This window comes from Sciurus carolinensis, chromosome 13 (genome assembly GCF_902686445.1).
Source record: "Sciurus carolinensis chromosome 13, mSciCar1.2, whole genome shotgun sequence".
Lineage (NCBI taxonomy): Eukaryota > Metazoa > Chordata > Mammalia > Rodentia > Sciuridae > Sciurus > Sciurus carolinensis.
The window spans coordinates 80,401-103,360 of NC_062225.1; the positions used below are offsets into that span (position 1 = coordinate 80,401).

Genomic DNA, 22,960 nt, shown 5'->3' on the forward strand with positions numbered 1-22,960 from the left:
TTTTTCCTCTCGGTGATTTGGATGACTCCTGGCCACCTTGATCCACCCACGGTCATAATCCTCGCCGTCCGCCCCACCTGCTTGGGTCCAAAGGGCGGTCCTCACCCTGAGTTTAGACCTCAGCCTGCCCTCTCAGGTGTTCCTGCAGGAGCACCAGGCGTGGCCGGGTCTGCGGGTGGCCCTGCACACCCTTCCCCAGTCAGCCTCACCGGCAAGAGCTGGGGCAACAGGGTGCACAGTGGGCTGGTCCTGAGGGCGGCCCCCCAGGGACAGGGGAGACACAGGGACAGGCACCGTCCCACAGCTGAACAGCTTCTCCTCCTGTGGGAGGGCCGAGTGAGGGACTCAGTGAGGGGTGCCGGGCTGGACAGAGGAGCTTGGTGGGAGCCCCCCATGCTATGGGCAGAGGCAGTGCAGAGAAGGGAAGGAGCCCCCGGCCCTACTGTGTGCTGGACTGTTGGTTAGGCCCTTGCTGTGGGTTGGATGGCCCCCCAGCTCCCACACTGAAGTCCTCAGCCCAGCATGGCAGAGCATGGCCTTATTTGAAAACGGTCACTGCAGGCGTAAGTGGTTAAAATGAGATCCTACCGGAGCAGGGCGGGGCCTAAGTCCACATGGCTAGCGTCCTCACTGCGAGGGAAAATGTGGGCACAGGCCGCATGGGACACCAGTGTGGAGATGCAGCTACACTACCACAGTCAAGAAGCTGTCCCAGAGTGAGCAAGGCTGGACGGTCCTTCCCGCTGCTGCCGACAGGTGACCGCAGGTTTCAGGCTCCCGAATTATTAGCCGACATCTACTGTCTGAGCCGCCCGGTGTGTGGCACAGTGGCAGCCCTGGCGAAGCCGCATGTGAGAGCCCCACACTCCACCTGCCACTTCCCGGGGCCCTTCGACACCCGGAACGTCCCCAGCCATGGTGAGGTGTGACAGACAGGCCCGCTGCACCCACCACCCGCAAAATAAATCCCAAACTAAAGAGCTGAACAAGTAAATACGGAATGTCACAAGGGATATGACCGAGATAAAAAGCTTCCAAAAGAGAAGGCTTCTGTGCACAGGGTGCAGAGGCCTCGAAGGAGACTGATGAACCAGCCCACTGTGGACATTTGAAGTCGTATATGAAAAAAGACGCTGAAAGCAGTTTCCCCAAAAGCCAGCGTGTAGAGGGGACGTCTGTGGCTTACCCGACAATGGCTGATAGACACAATAAGCAACAAGACCAGCCGTCAGCAGGGAGGTGGCTGGAGGACACTAGTAGGCTGCTCACAACACGAAACACGTCTGCTTTCATGGCAGCTATGGAGGAGGAATGTAAGAAGAGGGACCCAAATAAAAATCAACAGTCAAAAGTAGCACCCAAGGTTTGCTAGGATGCGGGCGATGGCCCTGCCTTCCACGGCAGCATGGCCGCTCTGAGGCCCGGGCTGGGCAGCTCCTGACGGAATCCCCAGCATTTTCAATGTGCTGCGTGACACCCAGCAAGGTCACTTTCGTAGAGCTTCCTACAGACGTGTCCGCACACAGGAGTGAAAAGTCACGAGCCTGAAGCTGTACTAAGAGCTCATTGCTAAACAAGAGCAGAACTGCGGTCCTGCACGCTGGGAATAAACTACGTTAAATGCACGAGGTAGCTCTAAGTGTCCACCTGGAAATGTCCCTAAGATAAAGCACATTGTTTAAAAAACAAGCTTGGTAGCAATGTTGACAGTATGATATCAATCATGTAACATTTGCTAAAAGGAGAAACAAAGCTATCTATGTGTGAACACAGGACAAGGTCTAGATGGTTGGAACACTGGATAAAAGTGTTATCTTCAGGGCGGAACAGAATTCAGAGGTCAAAAGCTTTCTGCATGACTTACATTGTTTGAATCTTTTGCAAGTAACCAATTTTGTGGAACTATTTTTTAAATGAGCAATGAATGTAACAAGCATATGCTTTTAAAGAAAGGAAGATGTGACTGTAGCTAACTGCTCCATGATTTTAGGCCTCAGTATTCTCATCCGTGAAATGGCAATACGATGCCTTCACTAGTGCTTTTGCGAGGAGTCAGTGAACTGGAGCAAACCAAATGCCATCAGAGTAAAGCACTCATTATTGCTACCAGATTCCTCGGGAATGTCAGCTGGGTTTGATGAGCATTCGCAACAACTATCCCAGCCAAATTCACCTCTGAGAGCAGAGGCAGAGGCAGAGAGGAGAGGCTGGCTTGGCCCACAGCCCTGAGAAACGGTGGCACTAAGGTTCTAGACTCACCAGCCACGGGAAGACAAAGCAGTCAAGCACACTGGGCAAGCCTCCAGGATCAGACAATTCCCAGACTCCTATCCAGGCTCTTCCTTGGGAACAACTCTGGTTTGGGGGAAGATCGCTAGTATGCTTTGGACTGAAAAGGAGGATTAATTTTAGAAGCTGAATTTGACCAGGTGACCAGCAGACTCTGGGCAGGAAATCTGCTTCACAGGAATCGGCTCAACAGCTGGTGAGGGTTGTTAGGGTTGTTTTGCAACGTCTCCAACCCACGTCTGCACGTCGGCCTCCCACCGACAGGGGGCGCTCGCTGCAGGCGCTGTTGCAGGTTCCCCCCGGCGGCGCAGCCTACACCTGCAAACGGCCCTTCTCCTTCCCAAAAAACTGGTTGCCAGTCGGGTAAAGGAAACCACCTGTGGGGTGGGGAGGAGGGGCGTCTGCTTCGTGCACGCTCGCTGTGCGGGGCACTTCTCCACACCCCACGAGCAGCCCTGGCTTTCTAGGATTCCCTACAGAAAACGTGGCAGGAGTCTGCCGGGCGAGGCCAGGGAGGAGGCAGAGAAGCCAGGCTCTGTGGTGGGAAGCCCTTGGCTCTGGGTGGTCCACCAGACACTGGTGATCCATGAGGGGTTCAGCTCAGAGTCAAGCGACAGGACTGTAGGATATCATTCTGGCCTCAACACCCCTTTTTATATTTTATTTAGGGACAGGGTCTCACTAAGTGGCTTGGGGCCCTGTTAAGTTGCTGAGGCTGCCTTTGAACTTTCCATCCTCCTGCCTCAGTCTCCTGAGCCACTGGGGTTACAGGCGTGTGCCACCATACCTGCCTGAGTCCATGTTCATAAAAACTACCCTAAGCCAGGTGTGGCAGCCCACGTTTGTAATCCCAACAGCTTGAGACACTGAGACAGGAAGATCACAAGTTCAAGGCCACCCTCAGCAATTCAGCCAGGCCCTAAGCAACTTAGTGAAACCCTGTGTCAAAACAAAATTTAAAAAATGGACCGGGAATGTGGCTCAGTGGTAAAGCACCTGTGGGTTAAATCCCCAGTACAAAAAAACCAAAGCTACCCTTAAGTAGTCCTCTAAATTGCACAATCTAGTACAGCAGCCACTGATTGCTTTGGCTATTTGATCATAAACTAATAGAAATTAAATCAAATAAAAGATTCGGTTCCTGAGTCAGACTCAAGTGCTCAGCAGCCGCGAGTTGCTAATGATGGCTGTTTGGGGTGGTACAAATGTGTTCAGGTTCGTCACCACAGGAAGCACTGTGAGATCGTTGCTCCAAGAAGGTTTTTGGAGAGAAAGAAGCCAGACTTGTTTGTTTGGAAATGCAGAGGGTTTACTGGGCTGGTCCACTGCCGTAACACAAAAGCTCAAGCACATGGTCCAGTGTCTCTTGAGCTCTGGTGCAAGCACGTCCCTTTGTTTCTCGTGCATTTGTTCGATGCACAGTTCCTGGGCACTGCCCTGCTCCAGGACCTGGGGCCGGTTCTGGGGCTAGGACCGCCTGGCCTCCAGGAGCCCTCAGTCTGAGGGGGACGTTCGTGGGGGTGTTCTGAGGGGGAGCGGAGCTGAGGAAAGGGAGGAAGGGTGAAGCCTGCTCGGGACCTGCCGGCCGGCTGGGCCCGCAGAACATCCAGGAGCGTGTGCAGCGGGAGCTCAAGGCCAGCGAGCAGACGTGACAAGCACCCACCTCCGGGCAGTCCCCACCCAAGGGCCTGCTGGGCAGGAGCAGGGAGCATGCGCAGAGTGAGAGGAGACCGAGGCTACGCTGTCCGCGGACGCCAACGTGCGGGGGCAGGTGGAGAGACCGGGAAGGAGCCTAAGCAGCCACATCGGAGGCTCCTCCCAAGGACGCGGGTGGTGGAAAGCAAGGTCGGGGAGTGGAAGCTGACGCAGAGAGGGCGAATCATCCAAAGACTGAACAGCGCACACTAGGGTTGACAGAGCCGTGTCAGTGGGGCAGGGGTGCAGCCCGTCGGCAGTGGGTTCAGGAAGAAACGAAAAGCAAGGAAAAGCAGAAAATAACTATAGGACTAAAAAGAACACGCGGCCACAAGACCCCAGGTCCTGGGCCTGTCTGTCGGCTGACGTGCAGAAGGGCGGTGGGGGAGGAGGGTCAGGACCCAGGTGGAGGGGCCCAGGACCCAGCGAGGGCACGAGGCCTCAGCACAGGTGCAGCCCAGCTCGGGGACCAGCGGAGTCACCGAGGACAACGGCTCCCAGGAGAAGGGGCAGGAAAACGTGACCTCGGACGTGGGAGAGGGGCCACGGGTGGGCAGCCGGCGGGGACAGAGACGGGAAGAGGGCTTGGGGGGCTTTCCATTCCCAGGACGAGGGGGCACTTGAAGGTGCCAGTGGAGCCCAGGGAGAAAGTCGGCATGTCTCTCGGCCTGTGGAACAGGACTGAAAGAACTGCCGGTCTTCCTGCAGAACCTTCTGGAGAAGAGTGTCCTCACAGCAGAGCCCGATGCCAGGGACTGAGACTCTGCAGAGCAGCCTTTTGCCAGCCACCAGACAGGGTCCTGAGGGAGGCAACGGGCCATTCTGGGGGCACACGTGGGCTCGCTGAGCTCACTGGCCCTCACGGTGCTAGGCAGATTTCTGGGGTCAAGAGAGTAGCCCGAGGTTGCAAGGAAGTCTCGGTGACATCCCCAGCTGGAGAACTTTGTTCTGGGGTCTCAGAAAACATTGGTGAGAAATTTGGGGACTCTCAGAAGATAATAGGCCATAGTTGGAATGGGTCAATTCTCAAGTGGCTCACTTTTTGATGGGAATAACAAGGCTCCCAGGAAGTCAGGACGCTTGGCTCACACCTCTGAAGAGGTGTACAGGGTGTTCCTTCTGGTGAGAAGGGCAAAATCCCCCGGGCATGGACAGAAAAAAACATTAAGGAAAGGAAGTGATCATTCAGTGCTATGACGGAGGCTCACCGGGCCAGTGAAGACGCCGAGCTGAAGACCACACACCACCCCAGAGACCACCTGCTGGACCAGGAGCAGCAGGGGTGTGGCTGCACGCCCAGCTGCACCCTGGGAAGCTTCTTCAGTCCTACCGGGCCCATGGCCAGAAGAGTCCCGGGTACTGTCCAAGCAGTGCCCATCTCACAGGGAGGCAGTGCTGAAGGGGTCTTGGCTCTCCCAGGGGGTCCTGGGGCCTGAAGCAGCCCCTCCTCCCAGCCCCACTGGCCGGATGCAGCCAGGCATCACCCACCCTGGTCGGCCAGGTCCTGAGTACGCAGCCCATGGGTGAGTCCAGCAGCCCCGGGGACACCGCGCACACAGGTGAGCCGCCAGGAGACGCCAGGCGCCTGCCACCCTCAGCCTGGGGCTCGGCACCTCCAGGGCAGCCCACGGGCACGCACACACCAGACGCAGGCCCTCCCGCACCCTCCCACGTAGGTCACCACTGCGTCAGGGTTACACTCGCTTTAATGGATCGTTCACACTGGTCTCCCTCCTACACCGGGAGCTCCGTTATAGGTGCCAGGGCCCAGCACCGATGCACGTCCACCGGAGTCGGGCTGGGAGGACAGAGTTACACTGAGGCAAACCCAGGGCAGGACGCCCCCAGCCGCGAGGCTGAGCGCTCCCTGGGCTTGCTCCTCAAGGGCCTCCGCGGAGACCCACTGCCTCCAGGATCCCTCCCCGGCCGGGCCGCCCCAGGTCCTCATGGCTTCTTATGGAACAGAGTGGGGGCTGGCTCGTTGCTGGGCTCAGCCATGACCTGCATGGGCTGGTTGTTCAGGGCAGCTTCGCGCATCTTGTGGTACATGAATTCGTTCTGGCGGAACATGCGCAACTCCATCTCCGTCTGCACCCGCATGCCCTGTGGGACACACAGACATGGTGACCAGTGGGGACGGGCCCCTGGCACCTGGCTCCTGACCTAGCTTGAGGCAAACAATTCCGTCCCTGAGATCAAGGCTGCCCCTTGGACACGCGCACACCCATCTTAGCAGTTGGCAGTTTGCTGGGGAGAGGGAGTCAGATCCTGAGGGCGCAGGGGGAGCGACTCCCTTAGCCGGAGAACGTCCACCTTCAGGAACCGTCAAGGGACCGGGATTTGGACCCTGGTCCCACACGTACACTGGGACCCCAGGCAAGTGACAGGGCCACTTCAGTCCTCCATCTTGTCACCAAGAAACTAGTGAGACCCCTTCGTGCCTCACGGTAGGCTTGGAAGATCATAGTGTGTGACACGTGAACAAGCCCTTGTCCCCCACATGTGCCTGGACAGACGTGGTCTCACTGGAACCTGCGCCTGCCCTCTCTGCTCGTCACTTGGTCCTCGAATCAGTTTTCAGGGCTAGCACGTCATTTTTCTCTTACAGATGAGGGATCTATGAGGGACCTGGGGGTCTGAGAGGTCAAGAACATTCCCACACGAGGTCGCTCTAGTCCTAACGTCAAGGCCATCCTGCAAGACTGAGGTCACTTGGTGTCAGACGTGAGGTGCGCCTGCTTCCCTGGACCAAGTCCTCTGAGGATGGGCCTGTCACTCAAATAATCACAGGGATGCAGCAGTAGGGAAGTCGTGCCCTCGTTCTATCTGCCTCACGCCTAACCCTTGACCCCACACCACAATGCCATCCTGATCCCCCATCGTGTGGAGGAGGAGACGGGACACACAACATAACACAGCTGGAGAGAGCAGAGGCTCAGTCCTGGAGTCTGACTCCGGAGCCGGATTCCAGCTCCGTGTACAAGGGACTGTGCACACACCCCGGCCAAGGCTTCCTCAGTACAGCCTCAGGCTCAAGGTCCAGCAGGCCGGCCTCAACCCCTAGGTCCCTACAGACAGAGCCCCCTTCCCGGGGCCCCAGTGTTTTTGGATGTGAAACCAGGGGTGAGAAAGCATTTCTGAGCCCCTCCCTTTCTGGTCCAGCTGGCTATCAGGACTCCCCCAGGGCCAGTCCACCTGGCCTAGGACTCCCACCCTCGGAGAGCTCAGACAAGGCCGAGGCCCAGCCCCAGGGGCTACTTGCCTCCAGGTCCTTGGTGATGGGGTGGGAGGGCCCGTGAGTCACCAGGAGGATGGCATAGGCTTTGCAGATCATCCCGTGCCCCACCTCGTGTGACCAGCATGCCAGTTTGTCAGGCCTGCCCGCATCACGGCATAGCCCAGTTGGGCATTGTTGGGGGGTAGAGCTTCCTGCAGGGCCACAGAAGATACACATGACACAAGGTCCCAGCACCCCAACACCCGCCCCCTCTGAGCGGCTTAGAAAGGCCTTCAGGGGTCGGCCATCTACGGCACAGAATTGGCAAACGAGTCCCACACAGGGAGCTCAGGGAGCTGGAGCCCAGGGAGCTGGAGCCCAGGGAGCTGGAGCCCAGGGAGATGGAGCCCAGGGAGATGGAGCCCAGGGAGATGGAGCCCAAGCCAAGTCCTCCTGGGAAGGGGCCAGGATAGTGCCCTGGGCCCAAGGAACTGGAGCCCAGGGAGCTGGAGCCCAAGGAACTGGAGCCCAGGGAGCTGGAGCCCAGGGAGATGGAGCCCAGGGAGCTGGAGCCCAGGGAGCTGGAGCCCAGAGAGCTGGAGCCCAGGGAGATGGAGCCCAGGGAGCTGGAGCCCAGGGAGATGGAGCCCAGGGAGCTGGAGCCCAGGGAGATGGAGCCCAGGGAGATGGAGCCCAGGGAGCTGGAGCCCAGAGAGCTGGAGCCCAGGGAGATGGAGCCCAGGGAGCTGGAGCCCCAGGGAGATGTAGCCCAGGGATTGAGCCAGGGAGATGGAGCCCAGGAAGCTGGAGCCCAGAGGAGCTGGAGCCCAGGAGACTGGAGCCCAGAGACTGGAGCCCAGGAGAGGAGCCCAGGGAGATGGAGCCCAGGAGCTGGAGCCATGAGCTGAGCCATGGGAGATGGAGCCCAGGGAGCTGGAGCCCAGGGAGCACCCAACCTCTCCCAGGAAAGCGGCAGGAATAACTTGAGCATCCTCTGGGACACTCGCGCTCACACTTCTCTGGGAGGGCTCCCTCCAGCTCACTGGGCAGTGGGGCGGCATGTGTAACGGGTGGCTCCCCTGGAGCACAGACCTTTTTGTTCCAAGTCACTCATTTGTCCAGAAATGCAAATCCACAGGCTCAGGGGATGCAGAGGTGAAGAGTGGTCACTACTGCTCAGAGCCGTGGTGGAAAGGCCCGGGTGTCAGGGGGCATGTGTGGGTGGACACCACAGAGGCAGACGTGGGGAGGAGGAGGCGAGGCGGCATGTGCGCCCTGTGTGCCCCCTCGGAAGAGGCTCTCGGCCGTCTGAGGGCGGTGACGTGACCTACATGTAGCCATCCACCATCCTCCTGGCGTAGTGGGAGGCCTCCCCGAAGGCCTGGAGGTAGGACAGGACCTCGGAAACGATGCTCAGCATCCGCAGCGTGTAGAGGTTGGTGTCGGCAAACACCGGCTCCTGCTTCTGCAGACTCTCTCGGCACAACTTCACCACCTGGAGCGAGACACCGCCGGTCCGTCACCGCGCCCTGAGCAGGCCCTCGGTCACACGGGGTGCATCCCGAGGACACTGGGCCTCTCTCTGAAGGTGGGGAAGCTGCTGACAGATGTGGGCAGCAGAGTTTGTGATCTGAAGAGCAAAATGTTTCTGTTTGGCTAAGATGCAGGGATGGGAAGTGTGAAGAGGGGACACACTGGTGACACAGCAGAGTGGGCAGCATTTAAAGTCTGTGGGCAGCAGAGAGCTATGCAAGCTGGGTACGTGTATATGTGTGTATACGCATACATGTGCACGCATACAGAGACATCCATATGCAAATATGCACACATATGCAAATACAGATGACAGATTTGTCTCACAACAGTGCAATGACATAGGTACTACTGGAATCCCCTTCTTACTAGCTGAAGAAACTGAAGCACAGAGAGGGTAAGTACTTGGCCAAAGTCACACGGGGACTGAGATCAAAGATTCAAGCCAAGAAGTTGAGCTCCATCTTCACAACCCTTAACACTGGTTGTGCTTTGGAATAACGGGAAAGCTTTTTAAAATGCTGATGTCCAGAAAAGGAAAAAAAAAAAAAAAAAAAAAGATTCTACCCTAGACTAACTGAAACCAAATATCTGGGAGAGAGATGTGGAGTATGTAGTTTGTGGGAGCCCCTGGTGGGTCCTTCTGCACAGTGGGACTGGACAAATTGACCCTGATGGATATGGACAAGATGGATGGGCAGAGAAGGAGGCTCCCCAGGCTGGAAGAACCAGCAGGCGGTGGCTGCCTCGGGTCTGGGGAGGAACGCAGCGGAACGAAGGCGGCTTTCCAGTGGGCTGGTGCGGACACGGGCTGAGGCTGCACCTTACAGACCAAAGGTCTCCAGAGTGCAGTTCTCCTCCCCTCCTCTCCTCCCCACTGCTGCCATGGGGACGCCCCGATTCTCTCCATTTCAAAGCCAGCTGTGCTCTGAGGTTTTCCCGGAGCCCAGGAGCAAAGGTTGGGGCGTGGCACAGTAAGAGTCCAACCAGTCTGAGCAGCAGTGGTCCCCCCGCGTTTGGCTCTGCCAAGTATGAAAGAAAAGAGGAGGAGGAGAGAAGCCAGGGAGGGAACCTGCACCCTGCCTGCTGCTCCAGCTCCTGCCTCACGCCCTCGAGGCGGTTTCCCCGACTGTACAGCAACAAGGACCGCCCAACTCTCTCCCCACCCGATTGGACTCCGGGGAGGCAGAGTGTTGTGCCGGCCTCCCCAGGGAGGGCTCCACGCCTGCAGTGACTGAGTTAGCGGAGGTGGAGGGGAGAGGGGGTAGGAGCGGAGGGAAATGAAGAGAATCCATCCCCGGTGCCCACCCCAGTCACACGCAAACCTGCCCACGGGCCAGGGCTCAAAGAGCTCCGGAAAACCTTCCTCCCGGTCTCTGTGTTCTGCTGCAGACTGGGTGGATCCCACCTTGCGGGGGACCCTGGGCTGCCCAGGATAATTCAAAGCCAGGGTCTGGACATGAGGACTTTTTGAAGGTGACTAGTGCCCCGCCAAATGAGAGTCCCCCGCGCCTCGAGAGCCGAGGTTGAATGTTGGGTTGGTGGAGACTGGAAACTGTGGCGACTGGTGCTCGGGTTACTCAGAGCAAGAGGCCACTCCAGAGCCCAGCTGCCTGGCCAGCCACCAGCCCCACCCACGTCTGCCCAGCTGCCACGGCTCAGCTCACACCCAGTTCTGGTGAGCCACAGGGTGCTGAGAACACACCCCTACCAGGCTGAAGGTCTGAGAGTGGGAAAAGCCGCGGTTCCCCAAGGGGCCTCCGCCCACCATCCCCAGGAGCAGCGCCCCTCACCTCGTGGTACAGACCCTCGGAGCGAGCCTTGTCTATTTTCTCCAGCATGTCCTTGGAGAACTGTATCATCTCCTTCACGGCTTCCGGAGACGGCTGGAAAAGAGGGACGCGGCGTCGGAGGCCCCTCCAGGGGAAAGACCCTGCTGGCAGCTGCCTCCGCGGGCCGTGGGTGCCGAGCGGGAGCAGGGCCCTCCTGGTCTGAAGGCGCCCGGGATGCCTGCGGCCTCTCCAGCGGCGCCTCGCTCTCCTCTGGCTTGGCCTTCCTGCCAGCCGTCCGTCGGGGCTCCCCGCGGGTTTGGACCAGGAGCAGAGCCCGGCCTGGTCCCTGTCGGGTTCTCTCTGCGGTTTGGATTCCGATCTGTCACTCAAAGCATCGGCCAGCCTCACTTCTCCCACCAAGTCCGCAGGCTGCGGAGGGCAGCCCAGGGCCAGGGCCCAGCCTGCGGCCGGATCCAGACACCCACTCCTGGACGCCAGCGTTAGGGAGCGGCCTGCGCTTGCGCTCATTCAGCCCTCCCAGCTCGGCGCCCGCAGGGCCAGCGTCCCCAGAGGCGGTCAGAGGGCGTCTGTCGGCTGCTCTGTGAAACCCGGACTCACTTGGCTTACCACATTTGCCCAGGCAGACTTGGGGCGTGAAAGTACCATGATTAAGAAGCCGGATCCCGCGAGGACAGTGATTTTTTAAATTTTTTGTGTGTTTGTTTTAGTTGTAGGTGGACGCAGTGCCTTTTTTTATTTTTACGTGGTGCTGAGGTAGAACCCAGGGCCTCACACATGCTAGGCAGGCGCTCTACCACTGAGCCACAACCCCAGCCCGACGCCATGATTTTGAAGGAAAAAAGCCAAATTTGTCAAAGTCCAAAGGAGGAGTGGAAGGAGCCAGTGAAGAGGGGCGGGATCAGAGGGGAGGGTCCAAGTAGAAGGGCGGAGCCAGAGAGAAGGAAGGGAGCCAGGGGAGGGGCCAGGGGAGAGGGGCGGGTCAGGGAAGAGGGGTGGGGCCAGAGAGAAGGAAGGGAGCCAGGGGAGGGGCCAGGGGGGAGGGGAGGGGTCAGGAGAGAGGGGTGGAGCCAGAGAGAAGGAAGGGAGCCAGGGGAGGGGCCAGGGGAGAGGGGAGGGGTCAGGAGAGAGGGGTGGAGCCAGAGAGAAGGAAGGGGGCCAGGGGAGGGGCCAGGGGAGAGGGGAGGGGTCAGGAGAGAGGGGTGGAGCCAGAGAGAAGGAAGGGGGCCAGGGGAGGGGCCAGGGGAGAGGGGCGGGTCAGGGAAGAGGGGTGGGGCCAGAGAGAAGGAAGGGAGCCAGGGGAGGGGCCAGGGGAGAGGGGCGGGGTCAGGAGAGAGGGGTGGGGCCAGAGAGAAGGAAGGGAGCCAGGGGAGGGGCCAGGGGAGAGGGGAGGGGTCAGGAGAGAGGGGTGGAGCCAGAGAGAAGGAAGGGAGCCAGGGGAGGGGCCAGGGGAGAGGGGAGGGGTCAGGAGAGAGGGGTGGAGCCAGAGAGAAGGAAGGGAGCCAGGGGAGGGGCCAGGGGAGAGGGGAGGGGTCAGGAGAGGGGTGGAGCCAGAGAGAAGGGGAGGGGTCAGGAGAGGGGTGGAGCCAGAGAGAAGGGGAAGGGCCAGAGGAGGGGCCAGGGGAGAGTTTTGTTGTTATTTTCTCATTTAAAAAATAATTGGTGGAGCTGAGCATAGTGGTGCACACTTGTAATCTCGGCCATTTGGGCGGCTGAGTCAGGAGGACCGCAAGTTCCAGGTCAGCTTCAGCAACTTAGCAAGACCCGTCTCAACATAAACTCAAAAGGGCTGGGGATGAAGCTGGGGGTAAGGCACTTAGGAGACTCTGGGTTCCATCCCCAGTTCAGAATGTATAAACACACACATACACACACACGTGTGCGTTTGGTTTGATTTCTGTATAGGCTTACATATACTCCTATTAAAGGGCCAAGAAAGATCTTGACGCAATGGAAGGCCTGAGTTTGGTGTCCTGAGCTAGGTGGTGCTAACTGGGCTGCGATGATGCATTATAAGAAAAGAAAACAACTGTAATGGCATCAGGAACGGATAGTTCAACTTAAGGACCATTACTAAGTTAGTCCAATGCCCCACTTTACAGATGAGGAAACTAAGGCCCAAAAGGAAGAGACTGGTCCAAGCTCAGGCATCACGGGCCATACCCAGAACTGGAACAGGCCTCCTTTTCTCTTGCCAGTACTCTTTCTACACGCTCACTACACTACACTGGACTCTTTTATGGCTTAGGACGCCCTTGCTTTTACGCAGATATACTTGGTTGTTTTTTTTTTTTTTCCCCTGCTTAATTATTTAGGTTGCGTTATTTTTATTTTTAGTTTATTTATTTTAATAGAGAAACCCAATTTGATATTTTTTTAAAACTGACAGAAATATTTTGCTTTGGATCCAGGGAGGTTAGAGCAGAAAACACCGATGCTCTATATCAAGAGGGAGGCCAACTCTGCAGTCTGGACTGGAAGACACGGGTACAGCTTCACCTGTACCTGCCCGTCCTCAGTGAAGGAACCAGAGTCTGCGCTCCACCTAACAAGTACTGCAGCCACTGGTGAGCATCAAGAGTTAGAAAAATGACATTGTGCTGCATTAATTTTGGAAGGGAGGAAAGAGGATCCTGCCTGTTAAGGAAACAGTTTAGTGGTGGTTGGAGCAAGTTTTGAAACAAGCCTCGGACTGGAGGGAGTCCTGACTCGGATAACACGGGGCTTCCATGTGCGGAAAGGTCAGGGTGAGCTGGATGCCCTGGTGTGTTCTCCCGTGGCGCCCGCAAGGCTGCGTGCACACACACACACACACACACATGCCCATGTGCATTTCCTGGGACGCAGAACCATTGATTCTTTGAAAGGAGGTTGTTGCTACAAGGGGCACATCATCCTGGGGTCCGGCTACTCTAACTCCTTCCTGGATGGGTGACTCTCCATCTGTCCACCCTGTGCACCCCTGACGCTTGGTCACTGCTTCCTTCTCTGCCTATGTGGAGACAGGCTGTTCCTGCTGTGTGTGGGTGTGCATGGTCTGAGGGGGTGTGCGTCCCTCGTAATTTTTATAAAGAGAGGCTTACACAGTGTGATGGGTTCAAAGTTCACACACTGAAGTCCTAACCCGAGGACCTCAGAATGAGGCCTTATTTGGAAAGAGAATCACTGCAGACGCAACCCATTAAGTTGAGATCACACTGGATGAAATAGGGTGGGTCCCTGATCCAATGTGATGGTAAAAAAATATAAAATCCAGTATGTCCTTATAGAAAGAATGCCAAGGAAAGAGAGAAGGAAAACAACCTGAAAGATGGCCATCCACAAGCCCAGGAGAAAGATCTGGAACCCCCCTCAGCCTGCGGAGGAACCCGCTCCATGCAGTCGGATGTGGACGCCTTGCTTTCGGAGCGGTAAGACCCATTCCTCTGGCTTAAGGACCAGTCTGTCAGCGCACTTCCTGAAGACTGTCGTGCACAGCACTGCCCGGCCCTGATGCTCTCCCTCAACAAACAGCTCACTCCTGTCCACACCTGAGTGTCTCCTCGTTCCTCGGGGAACCTCTCCGTCTGTGGCCGTCTGGGCTTTATTCGATACCTACGGTTGCCGATGGTGCCGTGGTGGATTTCCTTCTTCGTTGTTGGGTCCGTTTGAGACCTTGGATGGGCCCTTCAGGGACCCCTCCTGACCCCTCTGAAGAGGCAGAAGTCTTGGAGACACTTTTCCCCTCTGGGACTCAGCTCCCAGCCCTTGACCACAGATCCATACAACCTCACTGTCACTTTCAGCTTGTGGCTTCACCCAGCTCCTCAGACACCTGGCGCCTGGCCCTCTCCTGCTTTGGCTGAGCTCCCGAGCCCTCCGTGAGCCTGCCCGTCTGCATGCTGTCCATCCCATGAGACTAGGGATCCCTCTGGGATAACTCAGTACCAAATCTCCTTGCCCATCAGACCTCCGTATCTGAACAGCTCGGCGTTATTTGCCATACAGGGGCGGAGGGTGGAACCGGAACATGCTGAGGGCCTCTGTGCTGCTCCCTTTACCTACAGCATCTTGGTTGATCCACAAAGCAACCTTCATTCCCATTTTGCAGATGGGAAGACTGAGCGACTCCTCCTCAAACACCCGGTCAGGACACCAGCTGGTTCCTACCATGCCTGCCACCTCCCCAAGGGCTGTGGGCCGGGCCTGGCTATGAGGTCGCCTGGCCTGCGCCCAGCGGCAGGCTGCTGTACCTTGGGGTCCTCCTTCACCCCCAGGAAGAGGTCGTCCTTCAGCCCTTTCTGGCAGTGGTCACAGGTGCAGTCAAAGTAGTACTGCCTCTTCAGCTGCCTCCTGCGCTCCTCACTGACATTGAGGAAGTCGATGTAGGACACCGTCAGCTCCTCTCCCTCCGAGATCTTGCCCAGGGCCCGGAGCTCAATCCTAGAGCAGGATGGAAGGAGAGGAGTCAGGAGAACCCGGGCCACCAGAACAGGACTGTGCTCTGCTCGGCTTCACGGGGTCGAGTCCCAGCGACGGCCACCTCCTCGAGCACCCTGAGAAAGCTCCCGTCCCCGCCAGGAAGGGAAGGGTGCCTGGCACACGAGGCTCAGGCCACTCGATGCTCTAGCGGCCAGTCTCTGCCCAGTCGGCTGCTCTGGAGTAAGCTCGCGTAGGCCCAGAAGGCTGGGCCGGGTCAGGAAACCTGGCACAGCTGGCCTTTCTCAGTCACCGTGCACGCTGAGCTACTGGTTGTCTGTGACGAGGGAAGGCAGAAAGAACACGGCAAAACCCCAAGGAAGAAAAGACCCCGAAATGATTTCTGGCTAATTCGGAGACACTCTCTTAAAAACAAATGCATTCCGCTACCACAACCTGCCACTCTGTGTCTAAATAAGCCCCGGGACCTTCAACCTTGGTCCAGGGGTGCAGGCCTACATTGCATGGGGACTCACACCCACTGTGGTCACTGGAGGCAGATAAACAGAGGCCAGGTCTGCAGCCTGCTCATTGCTGGCTTCAGCGCTTACTGGGACACGTGGCATGTTGGTGGAAGGTGGTTGGCAATGGTAGGTGGATTTGGAATTTCCCTCCAGCTAGACCTGACCCTCCAACACCCACAGCACGACCCACCTCCCGAGCAACAGTACGGAAGACCCTCGAGGTAAAAGCCCTCTGCAGAACTGGCCCCAGCTGAGCGAGCTGGATCCCAAGTGGGCCTCATGGCCCAGTGGGAAACCATCATCCAGAAAGTAAGGGCAGGATGCAGAGGGCTGGGGACGGGACTGCAGAGGTGCCCACGTCCTCACCACCCAGAAAGGCGTCAGACGCTGCGTGACAGGCAGGATGGGACTCCAGCACCCCAAGGGCTCTGGCAAAGCAGCCTCTTCCCTGTCTTCCAAGGAGAGTGGCAGGTACATGCCCGTCTGGCACCTGAGGTCACCACTGAAGGCAGAAACTCCCCCAGAGTGGACTCCGCTGTTGTGCCCAGAAACACGTTCATGTGTGTAAGAGCAGCTGACGGGAGCCTGGGAGAGCCTGGGCCCGCGCCTGCTCTTCCTTCTTTCCTTTCTCCCCCGCCCAGTTCCTGGCGGTGACAAGGCAGGTGGGAGGGAAGGCGGGTGGCCGCGCTCACAGCTCTGCTGAGAACCCTGGTCTGCCCGAGCTGCAGGGCCTCTCTGCAGCTGACCAAGGGAGCAAGTGCCCTCCTCCCAGGTCCCACAGCACAGGGTGGCAAACCCTGGTGCCCGAGCTGCAGGGCCTCTCTGCAGCTGACCAAGGGAGCAAGTGCCCTCCTCCCAGGTCCCACAGCACAGGGTGGCAGAGCCGAGACTAGAATCGGTGCCCTGGTGCTGCTGCTGGGTACCAGCTCACGTGAGGCTGCCTCACAGCCAGCGCAGTTGCCTGGGAAACGAGATGCCCCACCACCCTGGCTTTTTAGGACTCCTCTGCTGGGCAAGGTGTCCTAAGTGAGCCATCCAGGGCCAGCCAGGGTGGATCGCTGTGGAGAGCGGAGGCAGAGGAGGGGAGGCTGGGACGGGCTCTGGTGATCTCATGCTGCGGCAGGCCGGGTGCCTGGGGATGTTCTGTGAGGGCACGGGAGGCTCAGCTGCTGGCAGTGCCCTGCAGGAGGAGGAGGCTCAGCTGCTGGCAGTGCCCTGCAGGAGGAGGAGGCTCAGCTGCTGGCAGTGCCCTGCAGGAGGAGGAGGCTCAGCTGCTGGCAGTGCCCTGCAGGAGGAGGAGGCTCAGCTGCTGGCAGTGCCCTGCAGGAGGAGGAGGCTCAGCTGCTGGCAGTGCCCTGCAGGAGGAGGAGGCTCAGCTGCTGGCAGTGCCCTGCAGGAGGCTCTGCCGGAGTCCTGCCAGCGCTGACCTTGAGCTCGGGCACGCAGCTCCGGGAAGGAAGGGCTCCCCAGCTCCGCTTCCTGGGCTCCTGCCGCTCACAGTAACTGAACAGTGGCTTTCCTGAGAGCCACACCAGCTCCTGACACCGCACTCTGCAACTGCGGGAAAGCTGCACAGGCGTCCTGGCTCTGCAGCTTCCTGACACGGAGAACGAGGCCTGCACCGTCTTCCACCTGGTGAGACAGGTGCGAACAAAGACCCGCGTCTCCCTCAGAGAGCGGCGCCGCCTCTCCCAGCTCCACCTTCGAGGCCTGTCTGCCAGTCCTTGCTTCCCAACCCCGTCGCCCCTCGCCGGACCGAGAGCTTGCTCACACTGGCGGCGGCAGATGGCTGGTGTTCTGCCTGTGGATGAGGAAGCCACTCTGCTCACACCAGTCCTTTCAGAGGCAGCTCACTGTGGTGGCATGTCATAATCCAACAGTGACCCAGCAGCTGGTTTGATCAGTGTTTAAGAATTTTCAAAAACAAATTGATTTTGTGTCACTTAAATTCCAAAAACACACATACGTTCCACCCTGTCTGATGTCACAGATGCACCTTGACTTCCGGGGTCACATCCAAATAAACCCACAGTAACGTGAAAGTATTGAAAGGCAAAAGCACAGGCAGGCTTGCCCCCACGGAGGAGCATGCAGGTAATAAAATGTCCAAACCCTCAGAAGAATGCCGTCCATCCCCCGACCTGCCCAGCACCGCAGCCCGGCTGGCCAGCCTTCAGTGTGCCCAGAGCACGGGCCTGGCCTTGAGGGCGAGATCATCTCACACCCAGCCACTGTGTGATGAGGCACTGCATGGGCCACCTGCCTGGTGACCTCGGGCCTGACGGTGAACCACAGAATGTTGGCAGGGCACACTCTGCTTTGAGCCAGGCCACACAAGCAGGGGACTTGGAATCGGGCGCTGGGGGCAAATGGGAATTGAAATAAGCGCTGAGGAAGGTGCAGGAGCCGAGGGTTGCAGGCTTCTCTTCCTGCAGCCAGCTGCCCTGCACCCGTCACTGCCCGCCTTGACCTGGCCCCTGTACCTCCAGCACACTGCCATTCCGTCATCCCGCTAGCTGAGTGACCAGTGGCAACTTATTTAGTGTTTCTTGCAGAGCTTAGGAACAGAGCCAGAGCCAGAGGCACAGAGACTTAGAACAGGGAGGTCCCCAGAGACGCCCTCCTCCTGACCTTTGCTCCCCTGATGTGGAACCAAAGCCAGGTAATGAGTCACCATCATCTGGAGTCCCGTGCCGTGCGCAGCAACAGAGACACAGGTGCACAAACCACTCTGCTCTCATTCCCAAAGCACAAACTCCCGAAGACCACTTCAAGGGTTTCAAGCTCAGCCTGAGCCAAAGACCCCTCTGGGGTCATTTGATCATCATTAAGAAAAAGCAGAAGCAAAATGTAACCTAAACTGTGAATTCAGAGTTGGCCAGAAACTATAAACAGAATACTATGAATAAATATCGATCGAGGATACCCCAGTTGTAGGTGCTATTTTCAGAAACCAGTCTGGGTGAGAAGTTGGGGGTAATAAGAAAACCAGGTCCTTCCGCGGTCAGTGACATCCACAGGCGCGTGCGGTGAGCAGGGTGTAGGGTGATGGAGGTCTGAGCTAAGATGTGGGCTGAAGGACTCATGCTTTGGGCTGGGAGAGAGAAGTGAGCAGAGAGAGAGGAAGAGGGTGGCTGAGCAGCCATCTTAGTGCAGATGCACTACAAACGCGCCGTGCAGGGAGGCTGGGCCCTGGCGTGCGGAGGACACGGGGTGGACAGCAGCCACGGAGTCTTGGGTGGGTGGTCCCGGCACACCAGGCAAGGGAGGCAGGTGGGCCAGAGGAGCGGGCTGCTGGAAGGACTGACCCACCTCATCTGGGTGTGAAACATGGATCTCACTGCCTCATGGCTGGAAGACAAAACAGACACCAGACGCAAGTCAGTCCCCGCTGGCCGCCGGCCGGCAAGGACACCCACCGTCCGAGCAGCTGGGTCCCAGCCCTTCCAGCCGGTTCCATGGCAAGACGCGCCGGCCCGGGGACGGGGCACTGGATTTGGAGTGAGGAGTTCCGGGTGTGGAAGGTTCTCAGCCCTGACAGCTTGCCTGCCTCCCTGGGGCCGGCCTCTCACCCGCACCCTGGCCACAGTCCCGAGAATGCACTTGAAGTTCAGTGCTAAGCCACGGAGGGGTGTGAACACCCCTGGAGACCGGTGCTCTGGTGGGAGCCGGAATCGGGACCCGACCCCAGGCCCGGGTCTCTCCACGGTGACAGGTGGCCAGGCGGGGATGCAAAGTCGTCCTCTCTTACACAGAAGCCAAGAAGCCCAGACACACATGGCTGCTCGGAATTAGTAGATGCAGGGAAGCCAGAGCAGAAGCCAGAGAGGACTGAGGAAGGTTCCAGGCTCCTTGGCCATTGCACAGAGTGACAGACGGGGCCCGGGTCACCAGGCTTACGGGAGGGCCACCTGGAGAGTCGGCCCTGCACATGGCTGAATGAGATCTCCTTGCCAGCCAGCCAAGCCTGGACACCCAGCCCTCTCGGGAGCTTCCAGGAGGTCCACGTAGTGACCCCAAGGGGCTTAGAGGGCAAATACAGATGCTGGGAAAATATTATCATTGGGGCCCAAAATAAACTCCCATCTTGAGGTCTTTCTCAATCGCTTCAGAAACAGATGTCAGAAACGGGCGGGAGGAAGGCAGTCAGCTCCTTGCCACATGGATGGCGAGGCCCGGCTCAGCCGGGACCCGAACTCCACTGTCTCTGGCCTCTGGGAAATTACTGGGGAAACCTGCCTGATGTTGAAGACTCAGAGTGGCTTGCGCCTGTAAGGAGAGCTCCCCCTTAGAGCAGGGGCAGCTCGGGGCTCCTCCCCCAGGTCCCGAGGCCGGGCTCACCTCACTGGCAGGTGGTCTCCATTCGTTCCTCACCCCAAGACCCACCTTTGCCCATGTCCCGTCGAGCCTTCCCAGGGCACAGGGCTGAACTCCTTTGCCTGGCCTCTGGCCCTGGCCCTGCATCCCTGGGTCAGCCCCTTCAAATGTCCTGCACACTCCTGATGGGCCGCGGGTAGGGTGTGGTCCCGCCAGCCTCTCCCGGCCCGTGTTCCGCGTGGCCTCTGGGAGGCCACTCCAGCTTCGTGTTTTAGAACAGAGGCTAGAGGCTCACCCACAGCACCTGACCGCAGCCTTCCCTGCCCCTCCTCACTACCTCCCAGCCCGTCGTCCGACTCCGTGCACATCACCGTCCACCCCAGCCAGGCCGACAGGCCGCCCTGGTGAGGTGACGCGGGAGGCCCCAGCCCGTCCCCGACTCACCTGCCGTTGTTGAAGATGACGGTGCAGTTGGGCCAGCAGTCGTGGTTCACCAGGCCCAGGTTGGGGAAGAGGCCCACGCCCACTGCCTGCAGGCCTCTCTGGTCGCTGAGCGTGAACCCGTTGCAGTTGATCTACCAGAGGAAGAGACCAAGGGCCGGTCAGCGCCAGCCCAGCTGCTGCGGGAGCCAGGCCGCCTCCACTCCACCTCACTCCACAGGACCCACAGGGCCAGACCGTTCAGAGCCCGAGCTTGCCAAGCCATCCAGCAGGGACGTGGGTTGCATGAGCTGATCCTTAAAATAAATGCCGCCCTCTCTCTGCACGGTCAGGCTGGAGGGATGCCGAGCATGATCTTGCTGTTGTTATTACAGGGACCCCTCCTCATCCTGACCACCAGACCTCGTAAGAGGCACGGCCCACCAGACGGAAGGAGCTCCTGATCCAGGAGGCCCTGCCTCCACTCCTGGGCCCTGGTGGCCTCCACAGCGCTGCTGCTCCCTCCGGAAGCCCACCTTCCCCTCGCCGCTCGCAGGCCGGCTGCTGCAGTCTCCTCAGTCCTGCCCTGCAGGCCTGGGGAGGGGAAGGGCTTGATTCCCAAGGTGACCCTGAGCCGTGGGGATGGGGACCCGGTCTTTGTCTTCAGTGCGGACAGGAGAAAATTCAGAAAGTGCTGATAAGCAGGAAAATAAGCTGCCGTCCAGCCTGCCGTCCAGAGACGGTAAACGCAGTGTGCAGGGGGATCGGGGGCAGCCAGCAGGACCGTCTCAGAGTGAGCGCAGCCAGCGAGAGCAGGGCCAGGTCTGAACCTACAGCCTCCGTCCTCCTCAGCCTCTTGGTCTCCCCTCCTGCCTCTGCACCAGCCCCTTCTGGAAACTTCTAGGTTGGACAGTTCTAACCCTCCTTTATGAGAACTCGCACTCTAGGGTCTCTGGCTTTTCATGGGCTCTTTAGAGGCCTGTCCCTGGGCCCCCAGAGGGGCGAGCAGGAGGCGCTCCTGCTGCTGGTGAGAGGGGCTCCCCGCCTCAGGCTACCTGGGCCTTGGGATGGGAGCGGAGCCCCTGGCCAGGGCCCGGCGCCTGGGTGGCCCGCCCGCCCCCGGCCGCCCGAAGCTGTACCACTCCGAAGATGTGGGAGATGTACTGCATGCTGAACTGCTGGCTCTGCGGCGGCCAGTACTGCAGGAACGCCTCCACGTCCGCCCGCAGCTCCTTCTGCTCCTCCTCCCCAAAGTGCTCCACGTGGCTCTGCAGGTCCTCCACCGACACCAGGCAGCCCTCGGTGAGCCCGGTGCCCTCTCTCTCCACCCGCCACAGGACGCGGGCCGCCAGCCTGCGGGAGGGCAGCGTCAGCCGCGCCGCACTCGGCCACGCACACATTCCCTGACGTGTTCCCTCGGCCACCGCGGGGCCACACGACCCTGGGCCTGGTGTGAACAGGACAGAGGGACCTTCCATCATGGAGCTTCTGCAGCACGGGGACATGAGCTGACCAGGTCATTAAACGCTGCTAAATGCACAGCCCTAGAGGGCCTGGGCCTGGGCAGCCAAGGCCATTGGGAGGTGCCCCAGAGCAGGGACGTCCAGCTGGGACCGGAAGGGACAGGAGCCAGCTCTGAGGCAGGGGAGAGAGCAAGCGCACGGCCCTGAAGAAGGCAGGAGCGGGGCAGGTGCAGAAGAGCAGGAAGGCCCAGTGGCCGCAGCTAGGGCAGCAAGGAGTGGAGAGCGAGGCTGCAAAGGCCGCGGGGCCAGGTCACCAGGGCTGCGGACCCCAAGAGGGGACAGAGGACCTTCTGGATGAGCCCTGAGTAGGTGGCCTAATGAGCTGATCTGACTCTGTTTCCGTGTTTTACTGTGGGACATCGGGGAAGTTGCTTGACCTCTCTGAACCCATCCAGTGGTCTGTGCAGAAGGGATGATGGTCTGCCAGACCTCCAGAGGGGCTCAGAGACAGTGAGAGCCACTTCGTGTGTCCTTGGTCAGGTTCTTAATAGCGGGCAGAGAGAAAGGGAAGAAGCCAAGCTTGGGGAGTGGCATCAGCAAAACCCCGAGGGGCCCAGGTGGGCCGGGCGGGGCAGGGGCTCTGGGGAGGGGTCAGGGTGGGCAGAGGGGCCCTGGAGGGCACAGGGCTTCGAGAGGGACAGAGGGGCGCGTTAGGCAGCCCACCCCACAGAAGGGGCCTGTGACCCGGGGACGCCGCAGCACCTCTGCCACGCCCGCCTACATGCCGTGCGGGAGCCTGGGACGGGCCGATGGCAGGGCAGACCCTGCCCTGAGGAGAGACCCCGCCCACAGGGGTCCACAGGCCGTGGGCAGCGCATCGGGTTGAGTGAGCTCTGCAGAGACGCCCTGCTGGGGTCCCAGGAGCCCTGGGAAACCCAGCTCAGCAGGGGCCTGGGGAGGGTCTCTGGCCTCTAAGACCTGGGGGAGGGACACAGGCCCAGCGAAGAGGGGCCAGTGGTGGCAGATTTCAACTCAGTGGACAGTGCTGTGGGGACAGGACGGGCGGCTCCACCCCGCAGGGCCCAGGGAAGGGGCAGGGACAATGAGGCTCACGGCCGCCCCCTCTTCCCGGAGGCGGGTGATGCGGCCCAACCTCACACGCAGGGCCCGTGCTCCCGAGCTGCCACCTCCTCTGCTCCCCACCTGGCACCAGGCCCCACCAGCAGGGCCCCCAGGACGCCGCGGGTGACCGGGAACCACCGTAAAGGGACAGCGGCTGCTCGGCCCAGCCTTCGGTCAGGCCTCAGCTTCAGG

At 59.4% G+C, this 22,960-nt stretch overlaps 1 protein-coding gene across 1 annotated transcript in view; it reads right to left on the minus strand.

Moving 5' to 3' along the window:
- Positions 1-5,672: 5,672 nt before the first annotated feature.
- Smyd1 (SET and MYND domain containing 1) overlaps positions 5,673-22,960 on the minus strand; it is a 41,684-nt gene continuing 24,396 nt past the window's right edge. The window contains 9 exon segments of the mRNA XM_047523509.1: positions 5,673-6,087; positions 7,247-7,335; positions 7,338-7,413; positions 8,529-8,696; positions 10,528-10,620; positions 14,757-14,946; positions 18,759-18,797; positions 20,208-20,338; positions 21,323-21,536. Coding sequence (XP_047379465.1) covers positions 5,929-6,087; positions 7,247-7,335; positions 7,338-7,413; positions 8,529-8,696; positions 10,528-10,620; positions 14,757-14,946; positions 18,759-18,797; positions 20,208-20,338; positions 21,323-21,536 — 1,159 coding nt within the window. The 3' untranslated portion in view covers positions 5,673-5,928.